Here is a 27,813-nt window from a genome sequence, read left to right on the forward strand (position 1 = left end):
AAGTGGATGGGTGACAGAGAAAGGGATTTGTATACCCCAAATTTGAAAGGCTTTTCCCCCAGTACATTTAAACAAAACCTTACTGAAGGTCTACTCTAGAAAAACGCTGCTGGAACTTGTTTACACTCATTCTCCTGTTCATTTAAGTCTTAGAGGGAGAAACAAAAATTACGAGTTATAGTTACAGAGAAAAAAACCTAGAAAGCTGGGGCAAAATATAAATTCCCTCATTACTTTGTTTTAGATATATAAGAAAACAGTTTATTCCTGAATGCATGTCTGTCTGTTTGGGGATTCATATCTATAGATCTAGAAAAAGGCATGTTCTCTAGGCTAGAACGGGGGCTGTGTGATTATATCAGTGGCAATACACATGGGCTATCAGTGGACTCTTAGAGCTCACTTGCCATTCTTCATCCTCCTTTCCTAGTGCTTTCCAGTCATTTTATAAATTGAAAGATCTCACTTTCCAATCGTAGATAGAGCTCCTCTGAGGGATGTGGATATGGGTAGGCAAAAAATAGAAAAAGAGGAGGCAGAAAGAAGAGTTGTGGGATAAAGAAATAAGGAGAAGGGAAGAATGGAAAGATGGGGGAGAAGATGAAACAGGTAAAATAGGATTGGAAAAAAGGGAAGGGGTAGAAAAGGAAGGAGGAGAGAAAAGGGAAGATAAGGAAGTGGCACAGAAGAGGAAGGCTGGGGGATACTGACAACCTCTTACCAAGTGGCATGAGTGATAATCAGCTTTTCTGGGAAGGGCCTATGTCTGGGCTACTGTAGGTCTGGAGGGGAGCTGGGGGAGTTGGCAGCAGTCCCTTACTCTAACTCAGAGACAGGAGTTGGCCTACAGGAGGAGTAGTAGGGTGAATATCATTATACAGCTTTTAGGACTCAACTACCTCATTTCCAAGGCAATGCCCAAGTAAGGCAAATGGACCACTGATGTTCACACGGCTCTAACATGTCCAAGAGGTAGAGTTCTGGAAATAAATACTACTCCTTCTCTTGGTAACTGTTATTAGCAAAATTGGGGAAAACACACACACACACACACACACACACACACACACACACCCCCCAAAACCAAGTAACTCATTGCTTCCACAACTTGAATCAGCGTTTCTGGGGAAGGCCTATGTCTGCGGCTATTTTGGTTGTCCTACAGTGTTCAGTTCAGGGAAGTATGCTCAGCAGACATTTACTAAATGGTTAGACAGCTGAGAAATCTTAACATGAAGTATTGTTTTGGTTGGGGGCGGGTGGCAGGCATGGGAGGTACAGAAGAACACTTAACTGGTTCCTCTGCTGAGAAACCAGTCTCTGCTTTGTGGAGAAAAGGCTGAAGACACAATTAAGACTCCTAGAGTTAAGGCTTATATTATTTGTTATTAAAAAGGCAAGGCCTTAAGATGTGCTTTTTAACAGTCTTTAGTTTGGCTGTAATTTAAGATGACTTTTACAAATTAGATCCTAATCCTAGGACACACAGATGGCTGTTACAGAATAGCCTTGCAAAAACACTAGTCATTTGACTTGAAAGAGAATTCAGAGAAGAATGAAGGGCCTTTAACTCTCACCCCACCCCTGGCTCTAGGAGGCCTAAAGAGTCTTGGGTGGGCTTTCTTAGTTTAAGTCTGGAATCTGGGTGGGCCTAGAGCATCTGTTCTCATTTGGACCAGCCTCTCTGTTCATTCTGGAACCAGAGATTAGGGGAGTCCGAGCTTATTAACATTCAACAACAGTTACTGATGCTTATGTATGAAGCACTATGCTGGCAACTGCAGGGAGATAGTCACAGGCCCAAGAACACTCTGCATTTCACATCACATCTCCCCAGTTTCCTTTCAACAGCAACTTTCCACAGTTCAGAGTTTCACCCCGTGGAAAGAGGTTCTTAATAGTGATCAAAAAGCCTAGCTTCTTTTAAGATATTTTCACCCCATCCCTGTCAGTAATAAGCTTTAAAAATTAATTTGAAAGAAAAAGTTTAATTTTAAAATGCAGAAAGTCTATTTCTTCCAGTACTTCCATTTTTAAAGACGAGACCCATTCAGAAAGGGAGTGACTTAAAACTAAGGGTTGGGAAGGGCAAACTTAGCTCCTAAGTTTTTTGAGTTCTCTGAGGTGAGATTTTCATCACAGAACATAAAGTATGAGAACCAGGCTGATCTTGAACCCTTTGATATTGGTTCTTTGTTAAATGTTCACACACTGAGAGTTCAACTTCAGTGACAGAAGTTAAGGTAGTTTTCATACTTGGCTGTGTGGTAAGAACATATGCAGGCCTGTGTTTCCTTGTGCATGTTTGTGTGCCTTATATACAAATAAAGGGAATGACCTTGGAGCAGGAGGCAGGACCAGTGAAAAAGGAACAATAGTCAGCACCTGGGTTCCACTACAGTCTCCTGGGCTTAGAAATAAGTGGCAAGATCCTCATTCCACCCAGAGGGGATATTACTAGTTTCTCTCTCTATCCTGTAAACCTGACAGCCAATGTGAGAGACTCAGATGTGCCTTAATGAAATTCTTGGTTTTTGTATGCTAGGTTACTACGCCTAGATCATAATGGAATCACAGAATATTTACTGTATATTTTAGAGCTAAGGAAGTCTAAGTCCCATCCCATATCAAGCAGGAATACCAGGGATGAATCCCTCTCCATATATATCTGTTATTCCTGAAAAGAGTAGTACTTGGTAATCTCCAATGATAGGAAAATTAACACTTCACGACACAACATATTCCTTTCTTATAAAATGCTTTGTTACACTATGCCAAATTTTGTCTCATGTAACTTTCAACTCATTGGTCCCAGTTCTGCCCCTGGAGCCTCAAAAAATCAGATCCCTCTTTTACAAGGCATGCCTTCAAGTAGCTGAAGACAACAATCACATCTCCCATGGTCCTTCCTTCTTTAGAGGTAATGTTCCTTAAATGACACGATTTGCAGCTCCCTCACCTTCCTACCAGCCCTGCTCCTATTTCTTCAGGCTTCGTTTTTCAGCGTGAAGCCTAAAGACTATTTCAGGGGTAGTTTTTTTTTTTTTTTTAAATTTTTTATTTCCATAGGTTTTTGGGGAACAGGTGGTATTTTGTTACATGAGTAAGTTCTTTAGTGGTGATCTGTGAGATTTTGGTGCACCCATTACCCAGGGGTAGTTTATCTTAGTGCAGAGTTAAACAGGACCATTAAGTTAACCTCTGGTTGGGATTACACCTCTAAAACAGGAGCTAGCTGTTTTGTTGGCAGCCACAACATGTTATTAATGTGTATTCAGCTTAATTCAACCATAACCTCTACTAAAGGAATCTATTTCTACACGTTTCTGTAAAATTTCTGCAGCTTCATTTTGTGTAAGTTTCAGTATTTTAAGATTTTCTTGAATCTTATTTTTCATAACCTATAAATCTGATAAAGTCTTCATGTAGGTTGCTAATAAATATGGTAAGTAATAAAAGATTAAATACAGAGCCTCTTGGTTCCCTACAAGGAAATGGTGGTTAACATTTTTTGGATGCAACCATTTAATCAGCAATGAATCTAACACATCTATATCTCTTTACTTTGCCCCAGAATACTATGAGAGACTATCAAATATTGTGCTGTAATGCAAGCACACAGTGAATACAGGTCACCCTCTGTAACCTCCTAGGGTATAGTAAGACTATCAAATCACAAAATACTTTCTGTTTTGCATGAGTCATTCTTAGTGAACCTATATTCGTTGACCCTGATATCTAACTGTTAAGCTGTTAAACTTACAATTCTCAGGTATATTCTAAGGTCTACAGAATATATCTCATTTGAGGAATACAGATGAGACCTCGGCAAAGACTGGAATGATGGAATAGGGAAAACAGGTAGGAAGGAAGATCTGTACCTAATTTCTTACATAGGCTACTGGGTACACATGTCTGCTGGCCTGGGAAGCCATACTTTCTCCAAAGGCTAAGGACAGAGTGATGTGCAGAACAAAGAAGGACTTCTGGATGTCTGGTAGTTGCCTGAACCATAGGACTTTTCTTGAACTACTTTGTTCAGCTTTAATGATGGCACATCTCCCACTGGGATATACTTCCTGCTATAGGTGTGGGAACTTACATCTCTCCTAGGAAAGGTGCTGAGTAACTTGTACTCATCCCATGGAAATCCTTTGGAAGCTACAAAATCAAAGACAATCTGGAGCTTGCTGCTGGCCAGGAAACGCCGCTCCAAGAACTCGCCACTGGGGGTCCGGATCCGCAGTTTGCTCACAGGCTCAGCATTTTCTTCCTTTGGCTCAGGAGGCAGGGCTTGCTCTAAGGACAGCCGGATGGCCTAGGGAGAGCAAAAACCAGGTGTTAAAATGTGGGAAGGACTGGACTATGGAGAGTGGGGAGGAAGAGACCAGAGAAAAAGCTGCTGCTTTCTAGAAATTCATAGAAAAGTCACTGCCCCATTTATTAGCCAAGCCTAATGCTTGAAAAATAGAATCATGTATTTTTCATTTTCTTAATATTAGCCCAATAGGCAAGTAATTAAAATAAATTCCACCTTAATGACACATATTATTAAATATATAGGAAACTACACAGAAAAAGCATTTTTTTTAACTGAAGGGCTCAGATATTTGTGATCAAAGACATTCATATCAAATACCCAATTGATACCTTTCTAGGGTATGAATTAAAGCTATTAGATGCATTCAGAAAAGACACACACACACAGAAATATATTTATATGAGAAATACATTTTTCAAGTAGACGTAACTGCAGAGTTTGTAGAATACTGGATTATTATGTTTATGTCAAAATGGAATGGGGAAATTCTGTTTAGGGTGATGAAAACATTTTGGAAATAGTGGTGGTGGTTGGATAATACTGTGAATACAATTAATGCCACTGAATTGTATACTTAAGAATGGCAAGTTAGTGTACATATATTTTGCCACAATAAAAGAAAAGTTTTAAAACATGGAAAGAACTTCAAATATCGGGTTTATTGGTAGAAGACCACAGTCCTAGTTCTGGCTTTGCCACTAACTCGCTTTGGGATTTGGCCAAATCTTAGTCATTGATTTCTGGACCTACAGATGGACCAAACCCTTCATTTGACTTAAGCAGGTGAAGTAAACTGCTGGAAGGCCTCATGGCTAGTGTGGGCTTGAATCCAGGTTTTAGTATTACATTGTTTCGCATTTGTGACATTCCATTAGGAGATGGTCTCTGAGGTCCCTAATAACATTGGAATCTATAAAAATTACTAAAACCTTTTTTGTCTAGAACCCTGAGAAAGACTTCATGTTAGAATCCATGAAATTCATCTAAAGCAGTGCTCTGAGGAAATTCATAGCCTTAACATTCTCATGCCATTATAAATTAAAGAATAAAAATAAGTGAATTAAGAATTAGATTTTAAAAGCTAGTGAATTATCAGTGTCTGGGAACAAAAAAAAATTTAAAACTAGTGAAAAAAAAAACCCAATAAAATAAGTGGAAGGAAAGCTGATAATAAAATAAAAGTATAAGTAAATAATTTAGGAAAACAAGAAATATAAAACTAGTCAGCTAATAAATAAGCTGGTTCTTTGGAGGTAATAAACTTACACAAATAAAAAGAAACAGAAACGGTAACCTACAGAGGGTAGGGGAAACAAGGTGGAAGAGCTGACAGCTGGTGTTTCCTGCATATATGCCTATTTTGACCTATGCAAATTATCTGTTAAAAAATGTTTAAAATAACCAACAGAAAAAGTTGGCTCAGACACAAGTATGGATAAGAAATTAAGTAATTTGTGTCATGCAGGTGAATTTGGTTGGCTCTAATACTGAAGTATTTTTTTCAAATCATTCAAAATTTCTGCAATGTATAGAAAAAGCTAGTCTCGCCTATGACTGAGGTTATTTTCCTTCTGGAGGCACTGAATAACCACCTACCTTATAGGGGATTAGAGAGGTGGGAATTATATAGGCAATATATATAAAATTTTCAGTATGGCATCTGACACATAATAGGCTTCAGTGACAGTTGCTTTTCTTATAAGGAAGAGATCTACACAGAATATCAGATCTGGAAGGGGCTGCATTTGTCAAACAGCCCAATACTCTCATTTTTTATGTGGGGAAATTGATGTCCAGAAATGGAGACATAAGAAATACAGTTAAAAATATATTTTTGCTTTTTTTTCAGTCACTTTTGCCCTTTTTTCTGACAGCATGAGTGGCAGTTTACCTGATATTGGTGTTCTGTGACAGCAATGAGTTTCAGCTGAATAGTTCCAACTATTAAACTATTTCAGTAACATTATCATATATTAGTAACCAAATGAATGGATTAACCTGTGTATATCAAAATAAAATGCTAGTTGATATGCCAATTACAGCATTCACTATATAGTACCATAGTTATTTATTTAATGCCTGGCCTTCTTACTAGCCTGCAAGCTCCATAATGGCATGGGAGCATGTATTACTTCTTATTCCAAATATAGTGCATAGTACAAAGTAGATGCTCAATATGCCCTTGGAAGGGAAGGAATAAACTGACATGCTAACTGAAATAATGTAGGTGAAAGTGCTTAGTATGATTATAGGCACACAGTAGGTGTTCAATAAATGCTAGAAGAATGTGAATCTCATAGCCTCTACTTCTAGTAACTAAGAATTAAACATCTTACTTCTCCTTTCTCTGAGGTATGATTCCTCCTTGCATTAACTGTTCAGATTAATTTTCCACATGTGTCCCTTAAAGGGAAACCATGAGTTGCTTTTAAGCATAAACCTCTGTGGATTAGAGTTATATACATTTTCTAAACTGTTAATGGGATCATCCATTTCTCAGTTAACAGTGGTGGTTCTTTTTTTTGAGATGGAGTCTCGCTCTGTCACCTAGGCTGGAGTTTATCTCGGCTCTCTGCAACCTCCATCTCCCAGGTTCAAGCGATTCTCCCACCTCAGCCTCCTGAGTAGCTGGGATTACAGGCGCGTGCCACCACACTTGGCTAATTTTTGTATTTTTAGTAGCGATGGGGTTTTGCCATGCTGGCCAGGCTGATCTCAAACTCCTGACCTCAAGTGATGCATCTGCCAAGGCCTCCCAAAGTGCTGGGATTACAGGTGTGAACCACTGCGCCCAGCCACAATGGTGGTTCTTTACAAGCATATCTTTGAGATTATAAAACATTTTTCCCAATTACAAAAGTAATATAAATTCATTGCAAAAATAGATTAAAAGAAAAACATTAAAACTAATCTGTAGATTCACCATTAAGATAGCCATCACCAAGATTGTTTATATCCACTAATTTTTAAAATATTTTAACCATTAAGTGTACAATTCAGTGGCATTAAATAAATTCACAATGTTGTACAACCATCACTACTATTTATTTTCAAAACTTTTTCATCGCCCAGATACTCTTCCTTAATTTTTCAGGCATATTTTATGTAAGTATATTTGAAACTTTTTTCAAAATTTGAGTCAGTGTTGTATTGAATAAAGCTTTATCCTTTCTGTTCAAAGTCATGTATTTTGTAATTGTTTTAAAGTTTTTATTAAAGTGTACCACACATATGAAAAAGTACACAAATCTTAAGTGTACAACTTGATAAAGTTTCAAAGTCAACATATCTGTAAAACCAGAATGCTGATCAAGTATCTCAGAAGCATACCCTTTCCTGGGAACTACTTCCCCTTAAAGTCAGTATTCTGACTTCTGACAGTGCAGTTAAAAAATTTTTAATTAAATGCAATGTTATGGTTAGAAACATAGGTTTTGGGGTACGGCAGACATGCATTCAAATCCTGGGAATTAGGCAAATCACAGTCTTTATGAATTTCAGTTTCCTCATAGAAACAGAGCCAATAACATCTTCCTCACAGCATCCTTCCATAAGATGCAGAATGTTTTTAGGTGGGCCGCCACACCACACTGCTCTTCCTTCCTCTCCGTGGATAACGCCAGCTGCCTAGTCAGTTCTGATGAGAGAATCTGAATACTTTGGTTGCTGATGCAGGATTCACACGCTAATTATGGTTCTTTTTGATGGGAGCCTCTGCTTCTAATCGGCCATCTTGGCCCTGTCCCTGACGCCACTTAGCAAATGCTGACACTTGGTCAGCACTCAGTGACAAATGCTGAGCATTGATCCTCATGCTATACGTAATACAGTGATCAACATATGACAGTTTTTGGTGCTATCATTTTTGTCATGATTATTCCTTTTCACCTACTTTAAATCAAAACTTAATGTGATATTTCTTGGTTTTCCCTCATTCTCTCCCTTTAATCCACCTGTCTGCTTGCTTTCTGTTTTCACATTTCCCTGCATAGTATAACAACAGATGCTACACTATTGTCTGAATTCAACCAATTATATTACAGAAGAATAAACAACAGTAGCTCATTACTCCATTCATTGTACAGACAATGTCTGCTCCTCAATGTATACAGTCTCCAGGGCTTTTCCCCAGAAAGAAAACAGACCTCATATATCCCACACCAATGGACCAACGTGGAAAACAATGAAGAGATATGAGGCAAATCAGCAACCTTGAGATTTGAATATCCAACAGTTCTACTGGCAAAAAAAGAACAAAAATATATCAGTAGTTCAGTTTCAAACATACTGGCTAAGAGCTAGGGCCTCCTGTAAGCAAACACTGTTGTAAAACAACAACATAAAGGACACCTACACTCAAACGAGTCATAGTAAACAACAGTGTTAAACTTCAGTTTGATTTGCTCAACAAATATAGTTTATTTGCATTATTTTTGGTTTGCAATAAAACAAGGAAACCTGGTATAAGTTAGAAATATGAACGAATCTGGGACTTCTTTTTCTACTAAAAATATGTGACTATTTAAAGCATTCACATCTGAGGGATGAGAAATGGCGCTATTTTTTGAAGTGAAATTAGGCAGTGAAAATAGACACCCACAAAAGACTGTCGCTACACGGTTACATTTTTTAAACAGAAAGAATAATACACATAATAGTCTCTTACAATAAGAATCAAAGACTGCCTTAATTTACTTTTATACACACACAGATGTATACATAAATACATACACACACATAACCTCTAGGCTTCTATGAGTATGTACAAATAACAGTTTATAGCTGGCTGAGGCACAGTGTTAAACAGGCTAAAGCTAACATTCATTAATTCCATGAATTCTTACTGAGCATCTTCTATGAGTCAGGCATTGTTCTAAATGATGGGAAAATAGCAGTGAACAAAATAGATAAAAAATTCTGCCTAAATGGAGCCTACATCCTAGTCGGGTAGGGATAAAGACAACAAAGACACACATAGGAAGAGACAGTATGTGCCACATAAGGACTTTTCAGTCAACAATGGACTGTATATACCATGGAGGTCTCATAAGATTATAATGGAGCTGAAAAATTCCTATTGCCTAGTATTTAGTGTACTATACTTTCAATCGTTATTTTAGGGTATACTCCTTCTATGTATTTTTTAGAAAAGTTAGCCATAAAACAACCCCAGGCAGGTCCTTCAGAAGGTATTACAGAAGAAAGCATTGTTATAAGAGATGACAGCTCCATGTGTGTTACTGCCCCAAAGACCTTCCAGTGGACAAGATGTGAATATGGAAGACAATGATATTGACGATCTAGACCCTGTGTAGGCCTAGCCTAACGTGCATGTATCTTAGTTTTTAATAAAAAGTTTAAAAAGAAGGAAAAATTTTTAATAGAGAAAAACATATATAAGGATATAAAGAAAGAAAAATTTTGGATAGCTGTACAATATGTGTTTTAAGCTGTTATTACAAAATAATCAGAAAGTTAAAAAAATTAAGTTTACATAAAGTAAAAGGGTTATAGTAAGCTAAGGTTAATTCATTGCTGAAAAAAGAAAATAAGTAAACCTAGTGTGGCCTAAGTGTACAGTGATTATAAAGTCTGCTGTAGTATAATGTCCTAGGCCTTCATATTCACTCACCACTTGCTCACTGACTCACCCAGAGCAACTTCGGTCTTGCAAGCTCCATTCACGGTAAGTACCCTACACAGGTGCACCATTTTTTATCCTTTGTACTGTACCTTTTTATCCTTTTTATTGTGCCTGTTCTATGTTTAGATATACAAACACTTACCATTGTATTACAGTTGCCTGCAGTATTCAATACAGTAACATGCTGCACAGGTTTGTAACCTAGGAGCAACAGGTTATACCATATAGCCTAGGTGTGTAGCAGGCTATACTATCTATGTTTGTATAAGTAATGTCTAGGATGTTCGCACATCAACGAAATTGCCAATGACACATTTCCCCATCCTTAGGTGACACAAGACTGTATATCATTTTTCACAAAGTGGTGAGTGCTACGGAGGGAGTGCAGGGAATGCTGGCAGAAGGTAGGGGGAGGGGTAAAAATTTAAATACTGTAAACCTCAGTAAGCAAAGGTCTAAAGGAAAGAGGGTGCCGCATGGATATTTAGATCTAAAAGAAGTATATTATACGCAGGAGTCACAGTAAGTAACAAGGCCCAGGTGCCTGGCTTGATTGAAGAATAGCAAGGCAGCCAATATGGCTGGAACGGAATGAGCAAGGGGAGAGGGGTAGGAGTTAAAGTTACAGTGGAAATAAAAGAGAGGGGTGATTAGATCATCTATGGCTTTGGGAAGGACAATTAATAATTATTTTCCTGTTTTAAAATTAAGGTATAATTTATATACAGTAAACTCTATCCTTTCATATATTTGCATAACTACCATCACCAACAAAGAAGAGTTCTGTTACCTCTCTCCCTGTTCAAATTTTTTCATCCCTAGTTCCTAACCTCTAATCTTTATTCTGACCCTAGTTTTGTCTTTTCCAGAATGTTATATAAATATAACCATAAATGTTATATGAATGACTTCCTTCACTTAGCATAAGATATTTGAGATTCATCCATGTTGTTGAATATATCAGTAGTTTGTTACTATTTATTGCTGAGTAGTATTCCATTGTATAGATACACACACAGTTTGATGACCCGTCTTCTCCAGTTGAGGGACACCTGAGCTGTTTCCAGGTTTACGTGACTACAAATAAAGCTGCCATAAACATTTTCATACATATTTTTGTATGAATGTAAACTGCTTTGTGTGAAAGCAGTTTACTGTTACTTTCATTTCACTTGTGTAAATACATACCTAGGAGTGTGACTGCTGGGTCATAGGGTATATATATATTTAACTTTACAAGAAAGTTTCATGCTAATTTCCAAAGTGGATGTACTATTTAGCATTCCCATCATTAATGTATAAGAGTTCAGCTGCTCTTCATCTTTGCCAGTACTTGGTATTTTCCCTTTTTCTTTTAAAAAGCTTTCTAAAAGGTGTACATATATTGTGGTTTTAATTTGTATCTCCCTAATGGCTAAAAATGTTGAGCATATTTTGATGCACTGTATATTTTCTTTGATTAAGTGTCTTTCAAATATTTTGCCCATTTTAATACTTGGGTTGCTTTCTTATTACTAAGTTTTGAGAGTTCTTTATGTATTCTGGACATTAGATATATGATTTTCTCCTGTCTATGGCTTGTTTTTTTCAATTTTCTAGCAGTATTTTACAAATAGTAGAAGTTTCTAATTTAGATATTTGTTATTTTATAGGTTGTGTCTTTGGTATCAGATTTAAGAAATCTTTGCCTAACTCAAGGTCATGAAGATTCTCTCCAATGTTTTCTTCTGGGACTTGAATAGTTTTAGATTTTACATTTATGTCTATTACCGATTTTGAATTAATTTTTGCTTGTGATGCAAAATATGAATTGAAGTGTTTTAAAACTGGTTTTCTATGGGATTTTTTTGGATATGAATATCCAATTGTTGCAGCATCAAGTGTTGAAAAGACTATCCTTTCTCCATTGAATTGCCTTTGTATCTCTGTTGAAAATCAATTGACCATATATGTGTAGGTCTATTTCTGGACTCCACTGACTCATGGGTCCATTTTTTTGTAAATACAGCTATGTCTTGATTACAGTAAGTCTTGCACTCTGGTGATGTCCAACTTTGTTTTCTTTTTCAAAACTGTTTAGACTATTCCAGTTCTATTGCTTTTTCATATAAATTTAAGAATCGGTTTGTCAATCTCTACAATCTTGTAGATATTTGATTAGAATTACTGTAAGAATTCAGGTTTTATTTTGAGATGTAAGCCACTGTGAGTTTTTGAAGTGATGTGATGTGACAAATGATTTTTAAAGGATTTATTAAGACTATAGGAAAGGCAAAAATGGAGACATGGAATCAAGGTGGGAGGCTACCAAAGTAATCCAGGTAACAGACAATGGTGGCTTAGATGAGGGTGATAGTGGTGGAGTTAAACATTTAAATTTTGCATATATTTGCAGAGCCCACAGGATTTGCTCATTAAATATGGATGTAAATGAGAGAAGTCAAGGATAATTCCAAGGTTTGTGGCTCTAACAACTGGAAAGATTTTCCATTTATTGAGAGGGAAGATTGTAGAAAGAGCAGGTTTGGGTGGGGAGGGTAGGATCAGTTGTGCAATTTAAAACATATTAAGTTTCTGATGTATATGAGACATCTAAGTAGACATGATGGGCCAGTAGCTAGATATTCAAGTCTGGAGTTCAGGAAAGGAAGAAGCTGGAAATACAAATCTGGGAGTCAAACGTATAGACAATATAATATAGTCAATATAATAGTCATAATACTGGATGAGATCAACAAAGGAGTAGAATGGATCCCATATAGGGACAGTTGATTTGACCCGATTCTGCAGTCAATCTCTGCTCCTGGCAACCTGGAGAGTATGGATAGCTTACTACTATTATGACCTCATTTCTGGATAAAGTAAATAAGGCAAATGATCGTATTTCCTAAATCAAAATTCAGATAGATGACTTTTGGTTGCTTCTGGATATAAAGAAAAGCCTGTACCCTGTGATTTGGACACCATGAAGCTAGAATTTCTGGTCTGTTTTAATGGTTCATGAGAACAACGGAACACTTCAAACTGGAACTATTGAAGAAATTGTGGATATATAGTCTCCATAATTATAATAAGGTATATTTATGTATTGGCACCTACCTTATTGAATTGTAAAAATTCAGTAAGATAATTAATGCCTATAAAGTGATCACCACTGAGTTTAGCACATATTAATTGTGCAATAGATAGTGGTGATGATGCCAATGATGATGATGACAGGGATGATTATTATTATGGCCCAGTGTGGACAAAAGCAACTTACATAAGATAAAAATACAAATTATAAAGAGCAGTTTTACCTTAATAACCAGTTTATGGTCCCAACTTCATTCTTTGAATCTGGAGTAATAAGTAGAATGAATACTGGATAGAAGCTCTGGTTCTGCTTTCATCAGGCTTATGTTAGGTAAAAATTTTAAAGCAGGCTTAAAAATATCTTTCTAAAATTACTATTATTTACTTTTATTTATTTATTTTTTAAAATACAGACAGGGTCTTGCCATGTTGCTCTGGCTGGCCTTGAACTCCTGGGCTCAACTGATCCTCCCACCTCAGCCTCCCAAGTAGCTGGGATTACAGGTGTGTGCCACTGTGTTTGGCTAAAAATAGGCTTTTAAATCCTGCTATGATCTTACTCTCATCTTCTGTAAAACAGTAATAATCCTCACCAATTGTATCAGTCTGTTTGCACACTGCTATAAAGAACTACCTGAGACTGGGCGCGGTGGCTCACGCCTGTAATCCCAGCACTTTGGGAGGCCGAGGCAGGCAGATCATGAGGTCAGGAGATCAAGACCATCCTGGCTAACATGGTGAAACTCTCTCCCTACTAAAAATACAAAAAATTAGCCAGGCATGATGGCAGGTGCCTGTAATCCCAGCTACTTAGGAGGCTGAGGCAGGGGAATCACTTGAACCCAGGAGGCATAGGTTGCAGTGAGCCGAGATTGTGCTACTGCGCCATTGCACCCCCAGCCTGGGCAACAGAGCGAGACTCAGTCTCAAAAAAAAAAAAAAAAAACCCAAAAACCAAAAACCAAAAAACTGACTTGAAACTGCGTAATTTATGAAGAAAAGAGGTTTAACTGACTCATAGGCTTAACAGGAAGGATGACTGGGAGGCCTCAAGAAACTTACAATCACGGTGGAAGGTGAAGGGGAAGCAACGACCTTCTTCACATGGTGGCAGGGGAGAGAGACAGAGAGCAATGGAGGAAGTGCCACATTTTTAAACCATCAGATCTTGTGAGAACTCTATCATGAGAACAGCAAGGGGAAAGAGCACCCCATGATCCAATCACTTGCCACCAGGCCTTTCCTTCAACATGTGGGGATTACAATTTAACATGAGATTTGGGTGGGGACACGGAGCCAAACCATATTACCAATTTTGTAGAGTGGTTGTGAAGGTGAAATGAAAACTCCTTGAGGGCTGGACTATGCCTCACATCTATAGCATAAAGTCCACAGCACCTGATTTAATAATTTGCACACAGAAGGAGATTAACTAAATATTTGCTAAATATTGAGTGAATAAAAGATCTGAGAGTCAAAAACCTTAGCTGAAAATTTCTCTGCTTACCAAAAACTCCACAGAAAAAAGTAGTACTCGGGAAGGCTTTCTTGGAGTATAGATAGTTCACACATTTCTCTAGTTACTATAAAGTCCATCCCTTAATCAGAAAAAATGTATTATTTGGGCCTTTGCAGGGATGATTTTACTATATTGTGCTTTAGCCTTATGACATTTAAAAAGTTTTAAGGCGCTGTCATACATAACTTGCCATTGTCACAGTAGCTATTAGATATAGTTGGGATTTGTATTTACCACATTGCACAGCTTACTCTTGAATAGGAATACAGGAAACGTTGCTCTAAAATCTCAGTGCTAGAAAATGTGGAAACTTTCTGAGAAACTAGCCTTTAGATCTGATGTTATGCACAAAGTAAAACTTGTAAACTATCATATTTTCCTTTGTTTTGGCCCAAGGTAAGTATAGAACAGATTTTATGGTACATGTGGAACAAACGTACAGCACCCTATCACATGGATTTGGTACCTATGCTAGATTATCTGTTGTCAACGTGTTAAGTCTTATCTTTGGCATTATCTTCCTTTGTCCTTTTCCTTTATTTCTATATCTATTCTTTCTTTTTTTTTTTTTTAATTAATTTATTATTATTATACTTTAAGTTGTAGGGTACATGTGCATAACGTGCAGGTTTGTTACATATGTAATCCCTTTTAATTGCATGTATTCATCATGTAAGTTTCTTGAAGCTGATTTTGGAAAGAATAAGTACATATATAAATTAATAAAATGGGGGAGATCTTTGCTGTTGTTTGTTTTTCCTTCAGAATAGCCTTTCACCTTATTAGGGCCAATGACCAGATCAATATGCTTTTCTAGATTTTTGATTTCACTCCAACAGTTATTGCACAGCAAAATGAGGCTAACCATTAAGGAATTTCCCTGCAATCAAGGTGATTTGACTGTTCAATACTTCTTTTTTTCTAAAGGATCTTAGAATATTGAAGATAATCAAAACAATAAAAGTACTCTTGTTTTTCAATGTAATTATATGGGTTAGGATTTCCAGTTAGAAGACAGGTAGTGTTGCTATGAAAAGTCAGGTGACCTGGCTTCTGATCCAGATTATGTGTTCAACCAGTTTGGTGACCATAGGTAAACCATATAATCTTTCTGGGTCTTAGTTTCTTCAGAGGTTGCACAATACCAGCTTTTTCCAAACAGTGGTTTGTGATACACTAGGATGCCATGATATGTTAATTGTTGTTCCATTAAAAAAAGGGGCAAATAAGTTTAGACAAGATTGGACTAAATGAAAATAAACCGTTTCTTAATGCTGGGATTTATAAGAGCCTTTGTGACACTTGGTTGAGGAAGAATAGAGTGCATAGTATTATCCAAACTTGCCTTTTATGGGAGCATATCAATAGAAAAATTTAAGTAATGACTAGGTGCAAAATATAACCTGTCCTCTCTCCCACTGTACCCCAACCTCTCACAGGTTAACAGCTGGAATATATATATTGAATTATGCAAAAAGGTGTTGACAGGGTCTTCTGTAAGATGATGGACTTTATCTACATTTAGAAAGAGAGAAAGTTTCAGCTCATGGTAAATTAGGTAAATCATCAGATGAAATTACATATGCTGCCAAGCTCTAGATCCAGATCATTGAGTTAATTGGGTACCCTTGACATTTTGGCAAGCCAGTATGGTTGACGATATACTAATACACAGATACACACACACAAACACACACAGAGCAAGAGTGTGCATGTGTGAACAACAGCATAAAGCAGCAAGAATCCTAAACTATATTGCTTGAAATAGCTTAAAAGGATAGTGACTAATCTCTCCCTTATCTAAACTTCTGTGAAACTTGGCATATATGACTCCTATAGACACAATGATATATGGCTTTGTACTGGAATGGAGTATGAGAAAGAGCTTTATAGTCATAAAGTCCTGGATGAGAATCTCAGCTGTTCTCATTTCTGTACATGTAACTCCTCAATGAACTTCAGTTTTCTCACTTATAAAGATAAATCTCTAACCCTGTAGCTTGTTTTAATGGTTAATTGATAAGCATATGTAAAGCAGCTAGCAGATTACTTAGTACACAGAAGACACTCAACAAAATATTTTTTACCTTCCATTATTGATAGTCCTCAGAGTACAGAGACTAAGGTTTGTCAGGCACAATATCTTGTATGTATGTGATACATACTCATAAGAGTTTTGACATGAATAAACTTTGATTTCCAAACAGTTAAGTTTCACATATCTTTCAAGACCTGACTCCAATATTACTTCTTCTGTACATTGTCTGATTATCTCAGCTGTAAAAAATTTTTCCTTTGGCCTTGAACTCTCTAAGTATTTTGCTTTTATTTCTATGTCATTTAGCACATTTTTTCTTCATTTCCTGTTACTCCTAGACAGCCTGTATTTTCCCTCTAAGATGTAATATCTTCTTATAGGCAGAAAACATTTTATTATCCTGTTTCCCTTGCAGTGCTCAGCACAGGTCTTCTTCAAAAAACATTCGTTAAACAAGTGAAAGTGGTGGCATACTTTGACTGAGAGTAGTAACTAACAGAGTTTTCCTCAACCCCAGTTAGGGCCCTTCAGGTCTTTCCATTGCTTGTTAGATGGCTTCCTCTTTTTATAAGTCAATCTTGCCATTAATCCTACATCTAAAAAAAAGTTCTGAATGTTCTTTTCTACGAAGCCAGCCTGAGAAGTCATTCGACCCCCATTCTGTTTGTGCCTACTGTACCTTAGGCATACCTCTATAATAATGTTTACATATAGTATTATAATTCTATTTTTATAAGAGTAGGAACTTCTGGAGGGCAGGATCCATGTCTGCATCACTGTTCCCTAACAGATTTGGGGCACATAGTACATATCCCAAAAATGTTTGCAAAATGAGTGAATGAAAAATCCTCTATATTGCTATGGACATGACATGAACTCAGAAAATCTATGAAGCTAAGTGAATTTCCCACATTTGGGGGCTAAAAGCAAAATGTTACGAAAGTAACTCACAGTATCTTTTGGTGGGTAAAGTGAAGCCTGTGAAAGGGAGTAGAGATATAATATTTCTATTCTTAGGGTGAAACAACACTTAGGAAGGATGAGAAATATTTGTCAACAAATATCTGTTGGCAACAAAAGGGGAAGATTATAGAAAATCATGAATCTAGTACAAGATCAAGTTTTCTAAGAGTTCCATACAACAGATCAGGAATGATTAAGAAAATGTTAGGTCTTCCATACTAAAATGAGTCTAGGAAAAGTAGAGAGAAATAAGTTGTAAGAAATATTAACAGTTTCGCAGCTGGGCGCAGTGGCTCACGTCTGTAATGCCAGCACTTTGGAAATCCAAGGCGGGCGGATCACTTCAGGTCACGAGTTTGAGACCAGCCTGGCCAACATGGTGAAATCCTGTCTCTACTAAAAATACAAAAATTAGCCAGGCATGGTGGTGGGCGCCTGTAAACCCAGTTACTTGGGAGGCTGAGGTGGGAGAATCACTTGAACCTGGGAGGCAGAGGCTACAGTGAGCCGAGATGGTACCCCTGCGCTTCAGCCTGGGTGCCAGAGCGAAGACTTCATCTCAAAAAAAAAAAAAAAAAAGAAAGAAAGAAATATTAACGCTTCAGTATCAAATACAGTGGAAATACAACCCACTTTTGAATAACTTTTCTTAAAATTATGCCCCACCTCACGTTCCTCTTCTTGTTCTTTGCGAATCTGCTCCAAACGAAACTGTTCTGCCATCTCTCTCTCATGAGCTTCCCTCTGTTGATAAAACAGAAAAGGAACAAGCACTTAACACAAACTTGTTTACAAAGAAAGAAAGAGAGAAATAAGGAAAGAGAAAGAAGAAAAGAGGAAAGAAAGAAAAAGTAAGTTACATTCAAAGGCTCATTGTCAACATGACTCAGAGGTATATTGTGGTAATAGAAACGTTTCTTTCTACAAGAATGGAAAGCAAAAACAAAGCATAGGTCTCTGATAATGTTAGGTTCCTATTCAAACACCTTTGATAGCTCTGAGTAAAGTGGCATTCAAGATCCTTCAGGACATCCTTTGGTCTTCCTTTCTGGCCTTTCCTATCTGCCCTGTACCCAAATCTAAAGCTATTTAATCAGCCTCTATCCATTTTCCATGCATTCTGGACCCTTGATGCTAGCTTATATTGCTTCCTCTTCCCTCCTACTGCTCTTTTTCTGTCCAGTTCACATATACCATCTCCTCTTTGAAACATTCCCAGTATAGTCCCACTCCCTGGCTCTCCAAAAAAAATAAAACCTGGAAAAAAGTTTCCACTGAAACTCCTACTCACTGAACTCTCACAGAACTCAGTGCTTCCCTTATGACACTTAGGATTCTTGGCTTATGTTACAGCTACTTGTGTTCTTTACTTAATCAACTCTACCACATTGTGAAACTTCCTTTGAGAGCAGAAACTGTGGCCAATTCATTCACCTCTCCTTCAAAGCTCAACACAAAAGCAGGTACTTAAGAATTATTCAATAAATCAATAGTTCCCAACCCTGACTACACATGAGAATCACCTAAAAAGCTTTCTAAAAATTGCTGGGTTCTATCATAGACCAATTAAAAAACAAATGAAATAGATACTAGGTTCATCTTTGTTTTCATTTTTCATGAAACAAACTTTATTTTTGTCAAAATGAACCATGCTTTAATAACCGTGGATAGGATTATATTCTTTCTGTTAACTAAATCTAGCTTTCTCTATTGCAAACCCAATATTTTTAGGGATCAAAGTGATAAAGGGTTGGCATTTAAATAATGAACAATTGAGTTATTTATCCCAGAAGTACCTGACCAAGCCTACCTTTGCTCTGTCAGCCTCAAGTGAAAGGCGATAGGCCTCATCTTGCTCTCTCTTCACATTTTCTCTGGCTTCACGTTCATCCTTAAAGAAAAAGATTGAAGCATTTTTTGACATATTACTATTTTTTTTGAAAAAAAGGGAAAAAAACTAATGGTAATCCTCTTTTTTTACTCCTATATGAACTTACAATTAAATAAGAGACTTTTAAAGTGTATAGGACATAAATAAGCAAACAAACAGTAAGATGAGCAGCATGGTACATAGTGGAAATAAGAATATTTGAATCCTAACTCTATAAACTGTGTGACTTTGTATAAGTTATTTAACTTCTCCAGGTCTCAGTCTCCTCACTTGCAAAACAGAAATAATATTTGTCTTACAGGGTCACTGTGAGAATTAAGTGCAATAATATATAAACTATCTAGCAAAGGACCTGGCACTTAGTTCATTTTCATTATTAGTTCTCTTCTCCCTTTCTCCTGATTTTTCTGAGATAAACTTGGAGACTGTCAGTATTGGAACTAAGGACTGAGAGGGAGAACAAAGACTAGGAAGTAATCCCTGGATCAGTGTAGAAAGAGGCCGAAAGCAAAATACTCTGGTTAACCTCATTCCATACCACACCACACCACACCACTAAAGCTCTGGTTACCAGTTAAGTATTTCCCCATTACATTCACACTCATGAAGTGTGAATAACAAAAGTTATCTAAGTTGAAAATCTCTTAGAATATTTTTAGCTTCTGAAGTGATTATACCATCTGCCCATATTTAAATCACAAATTCATTTAAAATTAAAAGTTAATTCATGAACAGAATTTCTCATCTGTTATAGTCAGAAGTATAGACAATATATACATATATACTTAACTTTAATAATAAATACCTACACCTGTCCACACTAGGGTGTAGGTTCCCTTTTTGGTCATTTATTTATTAGGCAGAACCATATAAAGTCACCAATATTTGTGACCTATAAAACTGGAAATTTCATAGCTAATTTCTCACTTTTTGTCTCCCCAATATATGCTTACTCAAGGCTGAATATATGCTCAGCATTCTCTTAGGTGAAATACCTAATCAAGACTGGCCTTATTCCTGAAGCCTAATACATTTTCTAGTTCCGATAATTCAATTAATTCTTAAAAGCTCTGGTATGAATAGGAACATTTCATTGCTTCCTAATCTTTCAAATAAAAATTAGAAAGAATTAGATGTTGCTGGCCTGAAGCTAATTGCTATAGTACAAAATATGAAAAACCATGTTAAAACTGATGTCTACCCTTTCAGACATCTAAAAAGGATTAAACTTTTTTTTTATTTGAGGGGGAATCTTGCTCTGTCACCCAGGCTGGAGGGCAGTGGCGCGATCTCCACTCACTGAACCTCAGCCTGCTGGGTTCAAGTGATTCTCCTGCCTCAGCCTCCCGAGTAGCTGGGATTACACGCACCCAGCATCATGCCCAGCTAATTTTTGTATTTTTAGTAGAGATGGAGTTTCACCATATTAGCCAGGCTGGTCTCAAACTCCTGACCTCAAGTGATCTGCCTGCCTTGGCCTTCCAAAGTGCTAGGATTACAGGCGTAAGTCACCACGCCCAGCCAAGGGTTAAACTCCTAAGGATCCTATGCCTCTGTGGATAAGTCTATCTTTTCAAATTTAGATATCTCTTGAATGTAATCAACCAACTATGAGAATAATCTTACCTTTCTATATTTTAAATGGGGGAAATGCACAAGATGTTTAAAATTTTAATTTGACCTTACTTTCCTGACTTCACCCTTTCAAGTTATTTAAAGCTTCTCACAACATTCTGTACTTTCCCTCTAAAGCACTTACCATAACTGTAATTCATTATCATGTAATTATTTATTTAATGTGAAACTACCCCATGACACTGTAAGCTCCACAAAGGCAGAGAACTTGTCTATATTACATATGTCTGTATTCTACATACTGCCTAGTCTTTGGGAGGTGTTTAATAAGCATATGTTAAATAAATGAATTATCTTCCCAGGCATAAAATACTTATTGTCTACAGCAAAAATTAAAGAAAAAGATATAGCTCATCTACAAAATGGCTGGCCCAATCTGAGTCTGAAATTGACTGGCTGGGCAGGAATGACTTGTTATGCCACTATGTACACATAAAAAATGGACCTTCTAAAAGCAATCACAGCTGGAAGCCCTTTGATCACAAATATGGTTTATAATAAAAGCATTCTAAGTAAACAGCTCTGCTGAAAAACAGACTACAGCAGATATGAAAGGCCATAAAATACAGGGATCTCTGCCATGAAATGTGGCACCTGGTGTATGTTCTTTACCTTGCTCACAGCTCTTCCTGACCATCCTGATAGATGGGCTGGCTTTGGCATGTGGCTCAGGATGAATTTTCCTAAATTTATCATGGTCATAGCTTCTTGTATGTTTGGTAGTTGTTGGTGAATAGTTATCATTTCTTCTTATCTGCTCCTCAGATTTTATACTTGCCTCTCCAACTGTCCTCTTCAGAGTCATCTCCAGTTTTGAGAAAGAAAACTGCTTATGTGTTTCCCCCATATTATTCTACATTATTAGATTTTTTAGAAAATCCCAGGTATTGTAGTTAACACTTAATGTATAAATTTGTTCTCATAACCTGTAGATTTGCCTCTGGAACTTATCTTGTGTCCTACAAATATTGTCCTTGTAGAGGTTCCCTTTGCTAAATCTAAGAGGGCATACCAAAGTAACTAGAAATTTTTACACATTGATTGGGTGGAGGTAGAACCGCTAGATTATGAGATTCAGAAACAGGTCTTAAGTGTTGCCTAGACTATGGCTTGGGTTACTTGTTATTCAAACACTCCTTGTCACACCAAAGTGAGAAGTTGGATTGCTCAGAAGTAAGTAATGGCCCCAGTAGGTAGCTTTCTTTGTAACATACTTGTCACTGCTCTCATATTGTGCTGTGCTACACTCATTTGTGTATTTGTCTCACTGCTCCCTACCTGAGCTGTACACTCCCAGGGGTAAAAGACTCTATTTCATATGTCTTTGTATTTCCTGTAGCATCTAGTGTACTATCTTACATATGACAAGCATCTAAAATATATATTTGTTGGATAAATAAATGGAATTATCAGTGCTCAACAGTTATATACCAGAAATTCAGGAGCCTGTAAGTATTCTTCAATCTAGTAACTTTTATTTAAATATATTTTCTATCTTGAGTATTATAATGAGTTAGGAAGTACCAGAACTATAATTTACTTATTTTTAGTTAAAAATATTTTTTGGAGTACATAGTAGGTCAATGTATTTATGGGATATGGGAGATATTTTGATACAGGCATGCAATGGGTATTAATCACATCACAGTAAATGGGGTGTCCGTCCCCTCAAGCATTTATCCTTTGTCACAAACATTCCAGTTAGAAGTACAATTATTTTGACTATAGTTACCCTGTTGTGCTATCAAAGGCTGGTATTATTCACTGTTTCCATATTTTTTGTACCCATTAACCACTATACCTTCCCCCTAACCACAGACCTTCTCCCACACCCCACTGCCCTTCCTAGCCTCTGGTGATCATCGTTCTACTCTCTATCTCCATGTGTTTAATTGTTTTGATTTTTACATCCTACAAATAAGTGAGAACATGTAACGTTTGTAGTTCTGTGCCTGACTTATTTCACTTAACATAATGGCCTCCAGTTCCATCCATGTTGTTGCAAATCACAGGATCTAATTCTTTTTTACAGCTAAATAGTACTCTTGTGTATATGTACCATTATTTTCTTTATCTATTTGCCTATTGATGGACATTTAGGTTGCTTCCAAATCTTGGCTACTGTGAACAATGCTGCAACAATTATATTAGTACAGATATCTCTTTGATATACTGATTTCCCTTCCTTTGGGTATATACCCAGCAGTGGGATTGCTGGATCATATGGTAGCTCTATTTTCAGTTTTTAAAGGAACCTCTACACTGTTCTCCATGGTGGCTGTACTAAGTTACATTCCCACTAACAGTGTACAAGGGTTCCCTTTTCTCCACATCCTCTCCAACATTTGTTATTCCCTGTTTGGGGGATAAAAGTCAGTCTAACTGAGATGAGATGATATCTTACTGTAGTTCTGATCTGTATCAGAATTAGAATTTAAATATAGTCATTCTCACCATAAAGCCTGTTTTTTCCCCACTGTGGCACACTAGGTAGTTCAGCATAGTCCTCTATCTCCGAGACAATAGCCATTGAATTTTACTACAATTCACTGAAAATGATGTCTATTAAAAATAAAATATTTTATGAGTTGCCAAATGGTTCCTAAAGTAAGAATTTAACAAAAAAAATGAAATTTAGATGTAATTTATTACACCCTCAGTAGTGTTAAAGATTAATAATCATCAGTTAATTCCTAAAAGACTAATTCAAAATTCCGAATTATCAAACTGAAGTGGCTATAGACTTTTTTCAAATACTTAGCAAATGCATATACACATAGAACATTTACTGGTTTTCTGAATGCCCAGGTTAGAATGCATACTCTGCTCCTTGCTCTACCAATAGGTCCTTGTCAACAGAGACATGGCCCTGCTATCTATCTCTAGAGATACAGATCAAGATAACCTGAAGTTCTCTCAATATAAATACTTAGAGATAATAGGTAAAATATAACAAATATGTTTAAAAGTATTACTAAGCATATCAGAAAGAAAGAAAGAGAAGTTTCTAGGTACCAGAAATAAAGAGGAAACTGAAAGTGAGAGATATAAACGATGAGGTAATTCAGAACCTGACAAGGTAGGTCATCCGTCTTGATAACCTAGAAGCCCCACTGTGATCAGAGATCTCATTTTGGACTTAAGCAAGGTGAGGAGGTATAAAAGTCATCTCTGGAGACCAGGCGCAGTGGCTCATGCCTGTAATCCCAGCACTTGGGAGGCCAAGGCGGGTGGATCACCTGAAGTCAGGAGTTTGAGACCAGCCTGACCGCCATGATGAAACATGTCTACCAAGTACAAAAAATTAGCTGGGCATGGTGGCATATGCCTGTAATCCCAGCTCTTTGGGAGGCTGAGGCAGGAGAATTGCTCGAACCTGGGAGGCAGAGGTTGCGGTGAGCTGAGATTGCACCATTGTACTACAGCCTGGGCAACAAGAATCAAACCCCATCTCAAAAAAGAAAAAAAAAAAAGTTGTCTCTGGGATAACTTCTGCAGCCTAATGTAAGTGAAGTTGGAGTCTGGGAATGAGGTGTGGGGATGAGGGGAAGAAAAGTTACCTTAAGAAATAATGGTTGAAATGTTTTCAAATTTGATGAAAATGAGAAAGCCACTGATTCAAGAATCTTAACAAACATTAAGCAAAAGAAACATGAAGAAACTACACCAAGGCACATCATAACCAAATAACTTAAAGTTAATAATAAAAAAAAATTTTAAAGCAGCTGGAGAAAAGAAAAGACATAATATGTACAGGAAACAATGACAGCAGACTTCATCAGAAACAGTGCAACTGAGAAGACAGTGAGGCAACATCTCTAAAGTACTGAAAGAAAGAAAGAAAGAAAGAAAAAAAAAACAACCCTGTTAACCCCAGAATTCTATACCCAGTGAAAATATTTTTTAAAACTGAAGGTAAAATGCTTTTCAAACATATAAAACCTGAAAAAATTCATCAATAGTATGTGTATTACAGTAAAAGTTAAAGGAAGTCTTTCAGGTAAAAGGAAAAGGATACCACAAAGGAATGGCTTTGTGTTTAGACAAAGGAATAAACAAAACTGGAAATGGGAGCTTTATAGGTAAATTAATAGACTTTATTATTCAAAACTCTTTTTCTTTTTTTGAGACGGAGTCTCACTCTGTTGCCCAGGTTGGAGTGCAATGGCACAATCTCGGCTCACTGCAACCTCTGCCCCTCTAGGTTTAAGCAATTCTCTGCCTCAGCCTCTGGAGTAGCTGGGACTACAGGCGTGTGCCACCAAGACTGGCAAATTTTTTTTGTATTTTTAGTAGAGATGAGGTTTCACCATCTTGGCCAGGCTGGTCTTGAACTCCTGACCTCGTGATCCACCCGCCTCAGCCTCCCAAAGTGCTGGGATTACAGGCGTGAGCCACCGCGCCCAGCCTCAATACTCTTTAAGAAACAAATGACTGTATCTCAATGCCATTTTTTACAGAAACAGAAAAAACCATCATAAAATTAATACAGAGTCTCAAGGGACCCCTAATAACAATCTTGAAAAGTAACGAAGTTGAAAGACTCACGTTTCCTGATTTCAAAACTTACTATAAAGCTACAGTAATTGAAACTGTGGTATTGGCATAATGATAGACACACAGAACAATGAAACAGAATAGAAAGCCCAGAAAGAAATCCTCACACAGATGGTGGATTGATCTTCAACAAGGGTGGCAAGACCATTCAGTGAAGAAAGAACAGTCTCCTCAACAAATGATGTTAGGAAAGCTGGATATCCACATGCAAAAGAATAAAGCTAGACCGTCATCATACCACATATTAAAAAAAAAAAACTTAAAATGAATCAAGACCCAAATTTAAGAGCTAAAACCACATCATTCTTAGATAAAAATATAGGTGAAAATCTTCATGACCATGGATTAGGCAATGATTTCTTTCGTATGTCATTGAAAGCATAGGTGTAAAAAAGAAAAAAACAGAAAAATTATACTTCATCAAAATTAAACCTTTTCCACTCAAGAGAGTGGAAAGATAATCCACAGAATGGCAGAACACATTTGCACGTGATGTCTGATAAAGGATTACTATCCAGAATATATAATAAACTCTTGACAACTAAACAACAAAGAAACTAAACAAGCCAATTAAAAAATGGTCAAGGGCTGGGTGCAGCGGCTCACGCCTATAATCCCAGAACTTTGGGAGGCCGAGGTGGGTGGATCACCTGAGGTCAGAGTGTCGAGACCAGCCTGACCAATATGGTGAAACCCCGTCTCTACTAAAAATACAAAAAAACAAAAACAAAAACAAAAAAACACACACATGTGTGGGGGTGCCTGCCTGTAATCCCAGCTACTCAGGAGGCTGAGGCAGGAGAATTGCTTGAACCCGGGAGGCAGAGGTTGCAGTAAACCGAGATCGCGCCACTGTACTCCAGCCTGGGCAACACAGCAAACTCAGTCTCAAAAAAAAAAAAAAAAAAAAAAAAAGTCAAAGGACTTGAATAGACATTTTCCAAAGATGTATAAATGGCCAGTACACACATGTTCATAGTGGCATCATTTACAATAGTCAAAAGGTGGAAATAATCCAAGTGTTCAATAGATGAATGGATACACAAAATATGATATATACCTATAGTGGAATATTATTTAGCTATAAAAATAATTTTAATTATCATATATACTACAACATAGATGGACCTTAAGGACATTGTACTAAATGAAAGAACCCAAATGTGAAAGGACCAACATTGTGTTTCCACTTACATAAGGTACCTGGAATAGGCAAACTCACAGAGACAGAAAGTAAATAGAGGTTGCCAGAGGCTGAGGGGAAGGAGAACAGGGAGTTATTGCTTATTAACTGTAGGGTGGTTTTTTTTTTTTTTTTTTAAATAGATGCCCTCTTTATCAGGCTAAGGAAATTTTACTTGATTCCTATTTTACTGAAAATTCTTATCAGGAATAGATTAGCTTTTGTCTGATGCTGTCTCTGCATCCACTGAGATGATTATATCATAAATCACACTGATTTTCAAATCTGATAAGGTAAGAAAAATTAACAAAAGGCATCTACAATGAAAAGGAAGTAGAACTCTCTTTATCCACAGATAAAATGATTAGAAATGTGGAAAATTCTATGGATTCTACCAAAAAGCTATTATAACTAGTAAGTGGGTTTAGTAAAGTTGCAGAATATAAAACAGATAACAAGCAACCCCCTCCCATCTCCTCCCCTTCCTTCTTTCTTTTTTCTAGTCAAGTGACGCAGTGGGAGTGCAGAAAGAACAAAAAAATTTGTTACTGGTTGTGGTCAATTAGTTGTAAACACTACTTCACTTCGACTAGCCTATATTTCTATATACTGGCAACAAATACTCAGAACTTACAGTTTTAAAATATCACTTATAATAGCATAAAATATACGAAATACTTGGGGATAGATTTGACACAAGATGCAAACAATCTGTATGTCGAGCATCAGAAAACACTGCTGAGAGAAATTAAAGACGTAAATAAATGGTGAGATAAATAAATCATTCTTGTGGATTAGAAGAATCAATATTTTTATGTCAATTCTCTCCAAATCATCTACAGATTTAACACAATTACAATCAAAATACCAATAATTGTTTTGGTAAGCTGATTGTAAAATTCATGGGGAAATGCATAGGACCTAGAAAAGCCAAAAGAATTAAGAAAAAAAAAAATAACTAAATTAGAGGACTTGCACTACTTGATT

General features: G+C 36.9%; 1 protein-coding gene across 2 annotated transcripts in view; it reads right to left on the bottom strand.

The window, feature by feature from the left end:
- FAF1 (Fas associated factor 1) overlaps window positions 1–27,813 on the bottom strand; it is a 506,672-nt gene that overhangs the window by 28,565 nt on the left and 450,294 nt on the right. For both annotated transcript variants that reach the window (XM_050802190.1, XM_050802198.1), the window contains 3 exons: window positions 19,371–19,451; window positions 18,227–18,304; window positions 4,103–4,318 (listed from right to left, as the gene is read on the bottom strand). In XM_050802190.1, coding sequence (XP_050658147.1) covers window positions 4,103–4,318; window positions 18,227–18,304; window positions 19,371–19,451 — 375 coding nt within the window. The remainder of the gene's footprint in view (window positions 1–4,102; window positions 4,319–18,226; window positions 18,305–19,370; window positions 19,452–27,813) is intronic.

Source organism: Macaca thibetana, chromosome 1 (assembly GCF_024542745.1).
Source record: "Macaca thibetana thibetana isolate TM-01 chromosome 1, ASM2454274v1, whole genome shotgun sequence".
NCBI classification, from domain to species: Eukaryota; Metazoa; Chordata; class Mammalia; order Primates; family Cercopithecidae; genus Macaca; species Macaca thibetana.